This window comes from Protopterus annectens, chromosome 6.part0 (genome assembly GCF_019279795.1).
Source record: "Protopterus annectens isolate FY-2018-M chromosome 6.part0, PAN1.0, whole genome shotgun sequence".
NCBI classification, from domain to species: Eukaryota; Metazoa; Chordata; order Ceratodontiformes; family Protopteridae; genus Protopterus; species Protopterus annectens.
Genome location: NC_056737.1, coordinates 1,541,378,251 through 1,541,393,746, shown reverse-complemented (window position 1 = coordinate 1,541,393,746; position 15,496 = coordinate 1,541,378,251). Strand labels below are relative to the sequence as shown.

The 15,496-nt window shown below is 39.2% G+C and overlaps 1 protein-coding gene across 1 annotated transcript in view; it reads right to left on the bottom strand.

The window, feature by feature from the left end:
- LOC122803998 (cilia- and flagella-associated protein 221-like) overlaps window positions 1-11,675 on the bottom strand; it is a 1,154,724-nt gene extending 1,143,049 nt beyond the window's left edge. The window contains exon 1 of the mRNA XM_044073679.1: window positions 11,582-11,675. Coding sequence (XP_043929614.1) covers window positions 11,582-11,675 — 94 coding nt within the window. The remainder of the gene's footprint in view (window positions 1-11,581) is intronic.
- Window positions 11,676-15,496: the final 3,821 nt, after the last annotated feature.

Here is a 15,496-nt window from a genome sequence, read left to right as displayed (position 1 = left end):
TCATCTTTGAAGAGGCTTTGGATGATTTTGTAGGGGATTGAGCCCCTGAAGTAGAAGAAGAAGGTGGAAGCAATCCCTACAAAACTAATCAAAACTAATTTGTTTCTGTGATCACTAAGGACCATGGTGTGTGTGTGTGTGTGTGTGTGTGTGTGTGTGTGTGTGTGTGTGTGTGTGTGTGTGTGTGTGTCTGTGTGTATACTTGGGTGGTGCAGTGGTGCTGCGGTAACGTTGTCGCCTTACAGCAAGAGGTTTTCTGGTTTGATTCTCGACTGGAGTGCCTTCTGTGCAGAGTCTGCATGTCCTCCCTGCATTCACGTGGGTTTTCTCCAGGTACTCCAGTTTCCTCCCACGTTACAAAGACATGTGTCTGGGGTGTTTCTTCCCAGGCCTCTGCTGAAAATTGGCATCAGACTTTCCTGGTAAACAAATGTTAAATAAAAATAAATATATATATATATATATATATATATATATATATATATATATATATATATATATATATATATATATATATACCCCATGTGAGATAGTTCTTCCACCTAATGTTTCACAGTTGGTATAAGATATGCAAGTGTTCTTGGAGGAAATACTTTACAGCAAAAATATAAGTATTTAACAATGGTATTTGATGTTGTCCTTTTCATTCATTAATCAATGATTGGGTATCGGATCCAACCTCAGATCCGACTCGGTCGCATTTACAAGACTGTCAGATCCAACTCATGAGCTCCTCCCTCTAACCATAATGCCTCAGTCAACCTGCTATACCCCAGATCTTGTCTGCTGCCATATTGCTACAGACACAAATCCATCTCTAAGAGATTTTGCAGGTGTTTTATCTTGCTGTGTCATATTTTTTCTTATCTAGGACCTCTTACGTTCTGTTACCCACCTCCTTTACTTAGTTGTTGAATTTTTAAGTTTCCTTACCTTGCGATAATCTTTTTCATCTACATCTTCTACCACATTTAGCTCTCAGTAGTATTCTTGGTAATTTTCTATACCCTTTCTTCCTGTCTACCCTGTAGATGGTATTCTCTTTCCTACTATTGTTGGTAGTTAAAATCTTAAAAAAAAAAAAAAAAACTTGCTCCTTCCACCTTCTTTCTTTTTGTTACTAGTGAGGAATTGTTTTATGGCTGAGAAACCAACGGGCTTAAAAAAATGCACTTCTGTGGGCATAAGATCCCTAACTCTGATGCCTACAGTGAGTGTCTGTACTGTCTTGGAGCTTCTCATCTCAGCACAGACTGTTACACACACACACACACACACACACACACACACACACACACACACACACACACACACACACGCTCACGCGCACGCACACACATGTACACACAGATAGTTGTGTATGTATATATGAATATATACCTACTTACATATAAAACAATTATGAAACAACATAACAGCCAATTTTTTAATCACAATAATGCCCTCCGAAGTGGGAGTTGCAAGAAAATAATGATCTTCTGGGGTGGGGAGACTTGCTGCCTGCTTTGTTGGGCCTCACAGCACCCCTGTGCTTCTGTTATTTCCATGTAATGTCCTCCCTATCTGGCAATATTGCTTGTTTATTTTACTGCAGATTTCAGTAGGTGCACAGCTTACTGAGCATGAAACATACAGCAGCAGCATGGCCTTGGCAATTTATCAAGTGTTATTCTGTGATAACTGAGAGTGAGAAGGTATAGTTAAACAGAATTGAGCGAAATATATTGCTTTAATTATGAAAGGAGAAGTAATATGCAATGCAGTATCTAAAAAATGTTATTCCTATCACACAGAAGGTATCATGAGGATAATTTTAACCTTCATTATAGGACTATTACTGCACTTTGAGGCCTTTGATGATCAAGGTATTCCTGTATTTAGTATTTCTCTTTTTTCAGTTGTTATTATCAATGGTAAAACTAATTCATGCTTAATTAAATTCACCATTTAATTGGCTAAAGATAAAGGCACTTTGGACACAGTGAGCAAATAAAGCCATTCAGATAATGCAGAAGTCCTGCAAAATTAGCCAATCAGTTTATTTTGGTTGGATGGCAAATTGTTAGAAGGACTAATCTCTTTTGTTAAGGTCTCAGCTGACCCATGCATGAAAATTAAGCAAGTTTCTTTTTCCACAGAACTTTCTAGGCTTTCTTCTTGCTGAGGAACTTCCTTTCTTTCAAGAACATTGTTAGACTCTTTTAAAACTTAAATTGTCCTCAGCCCGGAGACAATAATCACACCAAATCTGAATTAGTGGCTCTGTTTACTGAGTGCCAAGCAATGAATGCCAATACTTGATATTTATTTAAACACACCACTGAACATTGGACATTGACAAATGTAACTTCATAACCAACCAACATAAAAATACTTATTTACAATAATGCAATGCAACAAGGAACTGGAATGGAAGGATTCAAACATCGATTAGCCATTGGAATAGCGTTGCTGACCACAACCTTCCAAACATTCCACATAGCCCTATGGAGCATCACATCATACTTTTCACTCCTACTACTACTCATACCTGTCAAATTGCCAAGTTAAAGGGTAGAAAACATGTGAACCTGCCCATTATGCCAGTAAGAGTGGAGAGTAATCAGGATTACAATATACCCAAGCCACTGAAATTGAGACCCTAACCATCCACATCTTAAATACTCATAACCCCTTCCCAACCCTAAAATTTTCTCTACCTTACTTTCCATGACAAGTTGTCCTGCCATCAACCATCTCTCCTCCCCAGCAGCCTTCACAGATCCTAACCAATAAACCTTCCATTACAGATATAGCAGGAACTCTTGCCAACAGAATCAGTGACCACCCGCCTACCTTTATATTAAGACAATGCCCTACAAAACTATTACATGCCACCAAGTAAGAAATCCATCAAACTTTAACAAAGATGACTTTATCCCTACGCTCAAACTCTGCAATTGGAGCACATTAAAAACCCTTCCCCTAGATGATGCAGTCTCTTACTTTAACACAACCCTCTTAAACATCTTAAATGAAATGGCACCATTTAGAAACAAGAGTAAAATCCATGCCAGCACCATGGCTAACAAAAGAAATCAGGCACTACTTAAAGACAGAGATAAAGCATGAAAACAGTGGTAAACCAATAAAACTCAGGACACTTATCAATACTTCAAACATCCGAGAAACCTGGTCAAAATACAAATCAAATATGATAAACGGCCCCATTGCATTAAACTTCGGCAAAACACCACACTGGTTCCAAACTGTTCTGGTCATCAATCAAAACACTTCTTTAACCAGGCCATACCTCAAGTCCAACCACCAGTATCACTGACAATGATGAATCGATAGAAACAAAATTCAATTTACATTTTACAAACTCTATTATGTCAATAATTAAAGATAATAAATATAACACTGACCCTAACAAAGCTCCACTAAACTGAAATAAAGATGGTTTTACATTTACAATGGTCCAAACTTGTAACATAAGAAACCTACTGCACTAGTTAAAACCCACTACATTAGCATCAGTTAAAACCCACTACATTAGTAGTTGACAATCTACCTGCCAAGTACTTAGAACTAGCAGAAGACATCTTGGCCCTTCCCATCTCAATCCTCATCAACAGATCCGTAACAGAAAACCTAGTAACCAGCATATGGAAAATGTCATACATCATAACATTACATAAAAGAGGTACTTCAACCAACATTTCAAACTACTGACTAATAGCTATCCTGTTCCCCATAGCCAAAATTCTAGAAAAATGTATTTATACCCAACTCATGGAGTATACAAGCAGCAACAATCTACTTCTCAAAACCTAGCATGGATTTCACCCTGGTCACAGCACCACTACTGCCCTCATCAGCTACTGTAATGTTATTAATCAAAACAGGAATGAAGGCAAATAAGTTTCATACCTATTTATCAATGCATCTAAAGCTTTTGACACTATCTCCTATCACAAACTATTGTCTGAATTCCGTAGTATAGGACTCAGCCAATCAGCCCTGTCCTTGTGCCAATGTTACCTAACAAACAGACCACAAGCCGTAAAATGGCAACAAGACCTCTCTGTACCTCTCCCAGTTATAGCAGATATCACTCTAGGATCAATACTGAGTCCACCTCTATTCAACATCTTCACAAATAAAACTCCATAATGCCACCGACTATTGTACAAGATGGAAATGACTCAACCCTCATCTGCTCGGCCCCATCCCTCTCCAAACTACAGGAAATCATCCAACTCTCTTTCTCAGCAATTGAATCCTGGCTAAACAACTCCAAACTACTTCAGAACCCAAACAAAACCAAACTAATTCTCTATACACCCAAAACACTCACAGAACTATAACAATCCTTACATAACATTTCATCCAACAACACTAAAATAGAAATAGTTACCCAAACTAAGCTACTACTTGTTACTTGACGATAACTAAAATTTGACCAGCGCATTTTGCAGTCAATCAAAAAAAAAAAAAACACACATCAAGCTAGGTTGCCTTTTCAGAAACAAACCTTCCCTCTCTCATTTTTCTTGAAAGTCCATAGCCAAAACTTATTTACTTTCTGTCCTATGCATCACCAATTCTCACTAACTTAAATAAAACAAATAAGCACAAACTTGAGAGTTGTTAGAACAAAATTACCAAATTCATCACACAAATCTCACCACTGCAAAGTTCTAAAAGAACGACAATGGCTAGACATACCCCACTACTTGTCATACTCCCAATTAGTGACTGCACACAAGCTTATCTACACCCCAGAAAAATGTCCTGCACTCCAAAATACATTGCAATACTACTCCTGTACTAGTGAAGTAAGATGCAGCAACAACAAATCCCTCCTACTTACTACCAAATCTAATAATGCCAGCAATGCTCTGCACTCTAACTATGGCTCAGAACTCTAGTACTCTATCCCTGTTGAAATGAGACAAATACAAAAATTATCTATTTTTTAATCCCACCTCAAATAAAACCTAAACAACAACTAGCTGTGTTCATGTACCTCACTTGGACAGCCCCAACTCACCTTACACATTGTCCTTACCTGTCTACCTCTTCCTTTCTACTTCTAGTTCTCCGACTTCTTCTTCTCCTTTTATGTCTTCTATCATCACACCATTTGCACTCTCATCTACATATTCTACCAGGTATCTTTCTAAAATTATCATAAACATCTTCCTCTGTTCCTATCCCTTAATTATCGGGTGATCTTTGCATTTATACCAAACCATGCATATTATCTAGAGCTGCATGTATACCTAAATATTTATGTAAACCTAACCATGTTTATTATTTAAAGCATTACACCTGTAAAATCTCCTTCACACATTCAAATTTCTGTATGTTTTCTCCTATGTTTTCTCCTATCTTTTACTCTCTCCCCCCTCCAACGAGCGGTCCTAAGGTGTCTCCAAGCCTTCCAGAGGTTTATCGAATTGCTATCTGTGTTTCCCTGACTCTGCTTCAGGCCCAAACTCTCTGGAAAACCACCTTCTGTCAAACATCTGCAGTCTGTTTCCTTCATTAGTAGAATTTATCTAAGTTTACCTAATTGCTACCTGTGTTTCCTTGACTCTACTTCAGGCCCAAACACTCTGAAAAACCACCTTCTGCCAAACATCTGCAGTCTGTTTCCTTCCTTAGCGAAATTTATCTAAGTTTACCTAATTGCTACCTGTGTTTCCCTGACTCTACTTCAGGCCCAAACTCCCTGGAAAACCACCTTCTGCCAAACATCTGTAGTCTGTTTCCTTCCTTAGTGGAATTTATCTAAGTATGTACTGCTCACCTGAAGATTATATTTGCTGCCTATAATCTCTGGCCTACCCCTGTGTTGGCTGCAGCCCACCTGCTGACCACTCCCTCTCATCTACCTCTTCCTCCAGCTCTTACCTGAACATCCCTCAGTCTTCCTACCCCCCTCTCGGCCCTACTCCTCTCCACTGTTAACCTTACCTCCTTTCTGAACTATTCTTTTCTCTTTAACCATTCATCCTTTAATCTGCTTGTTTTCCTGTCTACCACAGTAAGATATTCTAATAACTCCCTTTACCTTGTCCTGCCCTGCTCTTCCTTACATTTCTAGACTTGTGCCTTGCTTCCTACCTCCTGCTGTCCTAATCTCAGGCCCACTACCTCTGGTTTTAGCTAGAACCCAACACACTTTCCTCTCCCTTTCTTTCTCTTTCACTGATTGTTTTTTTCTCAGACTTTCCTGCTGGGTGTAACATTCCACTGTACGAGCCCTACCCCATCCTAATCTACTCTTCTCTGCTTATATCTATTCTCCAGTACTCTTGCTCATACATCTCCACACCTTCCCCTGTTAGTATTTTCTTCCATCCTCCTCGTGTTAACCTCTCCAGCTACACTACCTACCCCTTTTCTTACCTGCTCCTCCCCCCTCCCCAAGTATGGGAGCTGCTGAAGGTTTCCCATACTCCTTTGTGCTCTTTTAAGCCTTGGAGTGAGCTTTTTCTCCTTAACGCCATCTTTTACTCTCTCTCCCCCCTCCAACGAGTGGTCCTAAGGTGTCTCCAAGCCTTCCACAGGTAAGCCACTATTTGTTTTTACTGCCGCTCCTTTGCTGTGAAAAGGTTACAATACACTGGAACTATTACCACCGCTGCAGGTTTTACTCTGAATTATCTATGGAAATGTACTGCAAAGGTAATTTTCTCAGCTGTTGTTCTGTGCCTGCTCTGTTTGTAAGCATTTGCCACTGTTGCTAACCTTATTCAGCAGAATGTGCTATCTAAAGGCTAAGCATGTATTATGCTGTCTTATTTCTGGAAATGTACTGTGAAACTTTTTTTTTTTTTCTCAGCTGTTATGTGACTGTCCTGTATGAAAGTGTTTGCCACTGTCACTAATGTTATTCTGCTGAATGCACTATCTTAAGGCTTACCGTCTTTTTCTAGGCTGCATCATTTTGTGTCTGCCTTACATTGTATACTAAACCACTGTGGCTATTGTCCTACATGTGGATTATTGTACGTGACTTAGGATTTGCAACTGTCCTTCTCTTTTACTTCTTATCTGCCCCTTTTTTGAATGTTTTATTAATTTCTATTTGACCCCCTTTGAGACCGTTGGTCTGCTATACCTTGTCCCTGCTATACTTTGCTGCACACAATGAAACGCTTACGCTAAGCAGGAAAGGTGTATACTGCTGCAAGCTGAACACATAATACTTTTTGACTTAAGCAAGCTGCACACTTAATATTTTTAACTTAAGTACAATAAATGTACTTGGAGGCCTATTTTCTCTTCTGCCATATATGATTTCCCTACATCTAGCATTTGCCACTGTCGCTGACTAATTTAATCTGTCTAATCTGTAAGTTACTTTAATTAATGTCCTTTGCTGTCCGGATATCATGTACCTGCCTATTTATAAACTCTAAATCTCTGTCGCTAATGCTAAGTCAAGTGATGTTAGAACATGGTTTGGTCTCTGTATCATGTCTTTAAGTAGTTGGATATCTGCCCTTTCCATGTGTTTTATGCTACGAGGTTTAGGACTCCCCTGTAGACCTTTTTTGGTACGTCTTTTCACCACACGCTGGTCTCCCTCTCCCTGTCCCTCTCTCGTAGTGTTTCTCTGACATTGTCCTGTCCTACTATTCTCTAGCTACCACCATTTTATTAACTCGACCACAGATTCAAACTTCAATTAATGCTTTTATCTGCCCAATCTGAACTGCATGCTCATTTGTATATTTGAATATATATATATATATATATATATATATATATATATATATATATATATATGAATGACCTCACTGTTTTTCAGTAAAAAGTGTTATTTTTGTGATAGTCAACCTGTTGCTCTGGTGCATTACTTTGACTTAATATCTGCTGTCTGTGATTTGACTACCTGCTACCCTAAAAGCATTACTGTTACTTAATGGCAAATTATCTGTTGTTTAAGTGAGGAATAACTGATTATTTGTGACTTGGACAATTTTCCTGCAATGTTTTAATCTATTCTGTTAGTTGTATATATTGTCTCACTGCATCTGTGTCCTCACTGCCCCCTCCACACTAATCCCACACCTCTGCCCCTTTACCACCACTCATATCCAACTCACCCTATCCTACCTCACACTCACTTCAGCTGTCCCCCTAATAAGTCACTCTTCTGGTCCCTACTCCCGTTGCCCCTTGCAACCCACTTGTCTTATTTTTATGTTTTTCAGGTTTACCTAATTGCTACCTGTGTTTCCCTGACTCTACTTCAGATCCAAACTCTCTGGAAAACCACTTTCTGCAAACATCAGCAGTTTGTTTCCTTCCTTAGTGGAATTTATCTAAGTAAGTACTGCTCACCTGAAGATTATATTTGCTGCCTATAATCTCTGGCCTACCCCTGTGTTGGCTGCAGCCCACCTGCTGACCACTCCCTCTCATCTACCTCTTCCTCCAGCACTTACCTGAACATCCCTCAGTCTTCCTACCCCCTCTCTGCCCTACTCCTCTCCACTGTTAACCTTACCTCCTTTCTGAACTACTCTTTTCTCTTTACCCATTCCTCCTTTCATCTGCTTGTTTTCCTGTCTACCACAGTAAGATATTCTAATAACTCCCTTTACCTTGTCCTACCCTGCTCTTCCTTACATTTCTAGACTTGTGCCTTATTTCCTACCTCCTGCTGTCCTAATCTCAGGCCCACTACATCAGCTTTTATCTAGAACCCTACACACTTTCCTCTCCCTTTCTTTCTCTTTCACTGATTGTTTTTTTCTCAGACTTTCCTGTTGGGTGTAACATTCCACTGTATGAGCCCTACTTCTCCCCCAGCCTAACCTACACTTCTCTGCTTATATCTATTCTCCACTACTATTGCTCATACATCTCCACACCTTCCCCTATTTGTATTTTCTTCCATCCTCATCGTGTTAACCTCTCCAGCTGCACTACCCCTTTTCTTACCTGCCCCTCCCCAAGTATGGGAGCTGTTGAAGGTTTCCCATACTCCTTTGCACTCTTTTAAGTCTTGGCGCAATCTTTTTCTCCTTAGCATCATCTTCTTCTCTCTCTCTCTCTCCCCTCCAACGAGCGGTCCTAAGGTGTCTCCAAGCCTTCCACAGGTACGCCACTATTTTTGTTTTTACTGCTGCTCCTTTGCTGCGAAAAGGTTACGATACACTCGAACTATTACTACCACTGCAGGTTTTACTCTGAATTATCTATGGAAATGTACTGCGAAGGTTATTTTCTCAGCTGTTGTTCTGTGACTGCTCTGTTTGTAAGCATTTGCCACTGTCGCTAACCTTATTCAGCAGAATGTGCTATCTAAAGGCTAAGCATGTATTATGCTGTCTTATTTATGGAAATGTACTGTGAAAGTTTTTTTTTTTTTCTCAGCTGTTGTTATGTGACTGTCCTTTATGAAAGTGTTTGCCACTGTCGCTAATTTTATTCCGCTGAATGCACTATCTTAAGGCTTAGCGTCTTTTTCTAGGCTGTATCATTTTGTGTCTGCCTTACATTGTATACTAAACCACTGTCGATATTGTCCTACATGTAGATTTATTGTATGTAACTTAGGATTTGCAACTGTCCTTCTCTTTTACTTCTTATCTGCCCATTTTTTGAATGTTTTATTAATTTCTATTTGACCCCCTTTGAGACCGTTGGTCTGCTATACCTTGTCCCTGCTATACCTTGCTGCAAACACTGAAACAGTTACGCTAAGCAGGAATGGTGTATACTGCTGCAAGCTGAACACATAATATTTTTTGACTTAAGCAAGCTGCACACTTAATATTTTTAACTTAAGTACACTAAATGTACTTGGAGGCCTATTTTCTCTTCTGCTGTATGTGATTTCCCTACATCTAGAGTTTGCCACTGTTGCTAACTAATTTAGTCTGTCTAATCTATAAGTTACTTTAATTAATGTCCTTTGCTGGCCGGATATCATGTACCTGCCTATTTGTAAACTCTAAATCTCTGTCGCTAATGTTAAGTCATGTGATGTTAGAGCATGGTTTGGTCTCTGTATCATGTCTTTAAGTAGTTGGATATCTGCCCTTTCCATGTGTTTTATGCTAGGAGCTTTAGGACTCCCCTGTAGACCTTTTTGGCGCGTCTTTTCACCACATGCTGGTCTCCCTCTCCCTGTCCCTCTCTCGTAGTGTTTCTCTGACATTGTCCTATCCTACTATTCTCTAGCTATCACCATTTTATTAACTCAACCACAGATTCAAACTTCAATTAATGCTTTATCTGCCCAATCTGAACTGCATGCTCATTTGTATATTTGAATATATATAAATATATATATATATATATATATATATATATATATATATATATATATATGCATGACCTCACTGTTTTTCAATAAAAAGTGTTATTTTTGTGATAGTCTACCTGCTGCTCTGGTGCATTACTTTGACTTAATGTCTGCTGTCTGTGATATGACTACCTGCTACCCTAAATGCATTACTGTTACTTAATGGCAAATTATCTGTTGTCTAAGTGAGGAATAACTGATTCTTTGTGACTTAGACAATTTTCCTGCAATGTTTTAACCTATTCTGTTAGTTGTATATATTGTCTCACTGCATCTGTGTCCTCACTGCCCCCTCCACACTAATCCTACACTTCTGCCCCCTACCACCACTCATATCCACACTCACCCTATCCTACCTCACACTCACTTCAGCTGTCCCCCTACTAAGTCACTCTTCTGGTCCCTACTCCCATTGCCCCTTGCAACCCACTTGTCTTATTTTTATGTTTTTCAGGTTTACCTAATTGCTACCTGTGTTTCCCTGACTCTACTTCAGACCCAAACTCTCTGGAAATCCACCTTCTGCCAAACATCTGCAGTCTGTTTCCTTCCTTAGTGGAATTTATCTAAGTATGTACTGCTCACCTGAAGATTATATTTGCTAACTATTATCTCTGGCCTACCCCTGTGTTGGCTGCAGCCGACCTGCTGACCACTCCCTCTCATGTACCTCTTCCTCCAGCTCTTACCTGAACATCCCTCAGTCTTCCTACCCCCCTCTCGGCCCTACTCCTCTCCACTGTTAACCTTACCTCCTTTCTGAACTACTCTTTTCTCCATACCCATTTCTCCTCTAATCTGCCTGCTCCCTCTCCACTGTTAATTATACCTCCTTTCTGAACTACTCTTTTCTCTTTACCCATTCCTCCTTTCAACTGCTTGTTTTCCTGTCTACCACAGTAAGATATTTTAATAGCTCCCTTTACCTTGTCCTACCCTGCTCTTCCTTACATTTCTAGACTTGTGCCTTGTTTCCTACCTCCTGCTGTCCTAATCTCAGGCCCACTACATCTGCTTTTAGCTAGAACCCTACACACTTTTCTCTCTGTTTCTTTCTCTTTCACTGATTGTTTTTTTCTCAGACTTTCCTGTTGGGTGTAACATTCCACTGTGCGAGCCCTACTTCTCCCCCAGCCTAGTCTACACTTCTATGCTTATATCTATTCTCCACTACTATTGCTCATACATCTCCACACCTTCCCCTACTTGTATTTTCTTCCATCCTCCTCGTGTTAACCTCTCCAGCTACACTAACCCTTTTCTTACCTGTCCCTCCCCAAGTATGGGAGCTGTTCAAGGTTTCCCATACTCCTTTGCACTCTTTTAAGCCTTGGCATGATCTTTTTCTCCTTAGCGCCATCTTTTTCTCTCTCTCCCCACTCCAACGAGTGGTCCCAAGGTGTCTCCAAGCCTTTCACAGGTAAGCGACTATTTGTGTTTTTACTGCTGCTCCTTTGCTGTGAAAAGGTTATGATACACTGGAACTATTACTACCACTTCAGGTCTTACTCTGAATTATCTATGGAAATGTACTGCGAAGGTTATTTTTTCAGCTGTTGTTCTGTGACTGCTCTGTTTGTAAGCATTTGCCACTGTCGCTAACCTTATTCAGCAGAATGTAGTATCTAAAGGCTAAGCCTGCATTATGCTGTCTTATTTATGGAAATGTACTGTGAAAGTTTTTTTTTCTCAGCTGTTATGTGACTTCCCTGAATGAAAGCGTTCGCCACTGTCGCTAATTTTATTCTGCTGAATGTGCTTTGTAAAGGCTTAGCGTCTTTTTCTAGGCTGTATCATTTTGTGTCTGCCTTACATTGTATACTAAACCACTGTCGCTATTGTCCTACATGTAGATTATTGTACGCGACTTAGGATTTGCAACTGTCTTTCTCTTTTACTTCTTATCTGCTCCTTTTTTAAATGTTTTATTCATTTCTATTTGACCCCCTTTGAGACCGTTGGTCTGCTATACCTTGTCCCTGCTATACCTTGCTGCAAACACTGAAATGCTTATGCTAAGCAGGAAGGTGTATACTGCTGCAAGCTGAACACATAATATTTTTTGACTTAAGCAAGCTGCACACTTAATATTTTTAACTTAAGTACACTAAATGTACTTGTAGGCCTATTTTCTCTTCTGCCGTATGTGATTTCCCTACATCTAGAGTGTGCCACTGTCGTTAACTAATTTAGTCTGTCTAATCTATAAGTTACTTTAATTAATGTCCTTGTTGGCCGGATATCATGTACCTGCCTATTTTAAACTCTAAATCTCTGTCGCTAATGCTAAGAAAAGTGATGTTAGAACATGGTTTGGTCTCTGTATCGTGTCTTTAAGTAGTTGGATATCTGCCCTTTCCATGTGTTTTATGCTAGGAGCTTTGGGACTCCCCTGTAGACTTTTTGGTGCGTCTTTTCACCACGCGCTGGTCTGCCTCTCCCTGTCCCTCTCTCGTATTGTTTCTCTGACATTGTCCTATCCTACTATTCTCTAGCTACCACCATTTTATTAACTCGACCACAGATTCTAACTTCAATTAATGCTTTATCTGCCCAATCTGAACTGCATGCTCTTTCCCAGAGGAAAAAAATGCTTGGCCATCATCGAGAATTTGCCCTTTTCCACACTGTACTATGATCTTGGAGTTGGCATACTGTGAATTTTGTGATGCTCATTTGGTTGGCCAAGTGTTTTTTCCCCTGAGAAAAATTTCACTTAATTTAACATTTGATGGATTAAGGATTCGATGAATAGGGTTCAACAAAAAGGTATTTGACTAATAGGTTTTTCGATAAAGTGAAGTCAACCCCATAAATCAGCACTATCTTCACTTTGGATAGACTGTTCCAGGATTATTTTTACTCCATCAGTGAAACATAATACTGTTCACCCAACTAACCTTCACTTTATACTCTGCAGATTACCACTCTTGACCTGGAGCAGCACAGAACTTGCTCTGTAAAAATTAAACCAAATGGCTACTCTGTCTGTTCACTCAGTACATTCCTCTCTAGCCCCTTTCTGGAGATGCAACAGACTTTTTTTTTCTTGCTGTATAGGCAGGACACCACATTCATTAGTAGTGAACTGTCCATTACATCTATGCATATTCTCTCCCGCATTGCAGCTACAAAGCACTTTTTTATTTAATTTATTCAGCTATTTTAGACATGTTTCTGCACATTAACAGCTTTCAAATGTACTGTATTATACAGAATGTGGTTTCCACTTTCTCATTGGCTAGGGTTTGGCTTGTAAATCTAAACAATAAGAAACTGACATCTGAAGACATGGTCAAACAGACCTGACATTCGTCAGTGGTAGGTTCAAAAACAGTTTGATCTCACTAGTCTTTTCATCTTTAAATGCAAGTTATCAAATTTTGGTACTGTCTTTCTAGTTCAGTAACTTAAGCTGTTGTCACAAGGCTTTGCCATGTTGCAAAGGAGATCACTAAAGGAAGTAGCTCTGACAGGGACACAGTCTTCAATCTTCCAATACAAAGGAAGGGTTTGCACTGAGATGAAAAGCTAAAATTATGCAAGTGACAACAAAACATATTTGTGTTAGTAAGGTACATTGTGCATTGCTATTATAGTAGAGCTGTGTCATATATCTCTCAGACCAAGAAATCTGTACAAGGTCAAAAATAATGGGAAGACAAAGTACCAAAATTAGGAACAAATTTTAAATATTGCTCTTATAAACGTAGACATTTGCTAGAATAATAGGATTTGTATTTATATTTCTTTTTAACTTGAGGTGGTATTCTGTGATTTCTTCATCTGTGCTGAGTATCTCTGAAGTTCTTTGAGTCCTTATAGTGCTTATTTGTGAAGACGCATTCGTTTTTATGCACACTACTGGAGTTCTTTACTTAGAATGTAAGGTTATGAGGGTAAAATAGTTGGGTCAACAAGGCATTATTTTTTTCATGATCCCTAGGGCAGAAATGTAAAGGTCACTATTGGTCTTAATTTCCTCACTGAAGTGCATTATTTTTACTGATCTTTCTTTTTAATGATGTTGGTGCTGTTTCTGTGAATAACCCCAACAATTGCTCCTGGTGCCTTCCTCCATCTCCAGGTTCCCAGAGTCCGCCCCCCCCCCCCAACCTGATCTAACATTTCAGACCACAGAAGAAAGAGAGAGAGGGGCATCCCAGTACAATATCATTCTTCTTTCTTGATGAATTAGTATTTTTCCTTAATCCTTTACACAAAGCCCACAACTACGTACAGTGGTGTCATTTTTTTAATCTGTTTGTCTACTGGGAGTGTACTGTTTGGGAATACCAAGCTAAAATACATAAATGTGATCATTTTTGTCTATTAACTTTCCCCTGAATGAAACATTACAGATGCATACAGCTGGCTATTTTTGTGAGGGTAGGGATAAGCAGGAATGCTGTGTTGATGTGTCTGACAGCATCAGCTTGAAATATTTTCTAGTGAAGATTTGCTCACTTTTCTCTCAGGCAATCTTCAGAGGAATACATTGAAAATGGCTTCTTTTTACAGGGAAGCAAATGAGGAGACATGTTGTATACATGTATGATGGCAATAACTTTAAATATATGACTGTCCCCATTCAATATTTCACTTTCTAACTTGAGGGGTTGATAGATAGTGACCATCCTTTATGTTTGGGGAGCAGGGAGGCAGGCACTTTTCCCAGATATGATTTGTTGATTCTCGTAAGCATTTATCTCCACAGTTTATTTGGAAATACTATTTTGTCAGCTTTGAACATTAAGCCTTGGACACAACTTAGTCCTTAAATGAAAGAAACAAAGAGCAAATTTGTTTTCTTATAATGTGTTTTTTCAGACTCTCGTTGGATCAAAAGTTCAGAAAAAAGCTCTACAGTGCACCTCAGAACATCTAGAACCTCACGGCTTAATTTAATTATTTCACTGCAGTCTTGCCCAAATAGGGTGTGTTGAACGAATGAAAGAAAATGCTAAAGCATAAGACAAAATATAAAAAACAAATAACTAATCCAAATAACGGGGAAAGATCAGGCTGGGGAAAGATGGTGGGGGAACAAGCTTTGCAACACTTATCACCATTAGCTAAAATGAACATTTAGTATTATGCATTCCTTTAATGCATTTTAGTACTTGTATGAAATAATTTTTCTGCAGTTCTTCATATGTGCATTTCAAAATATGCAGAAAC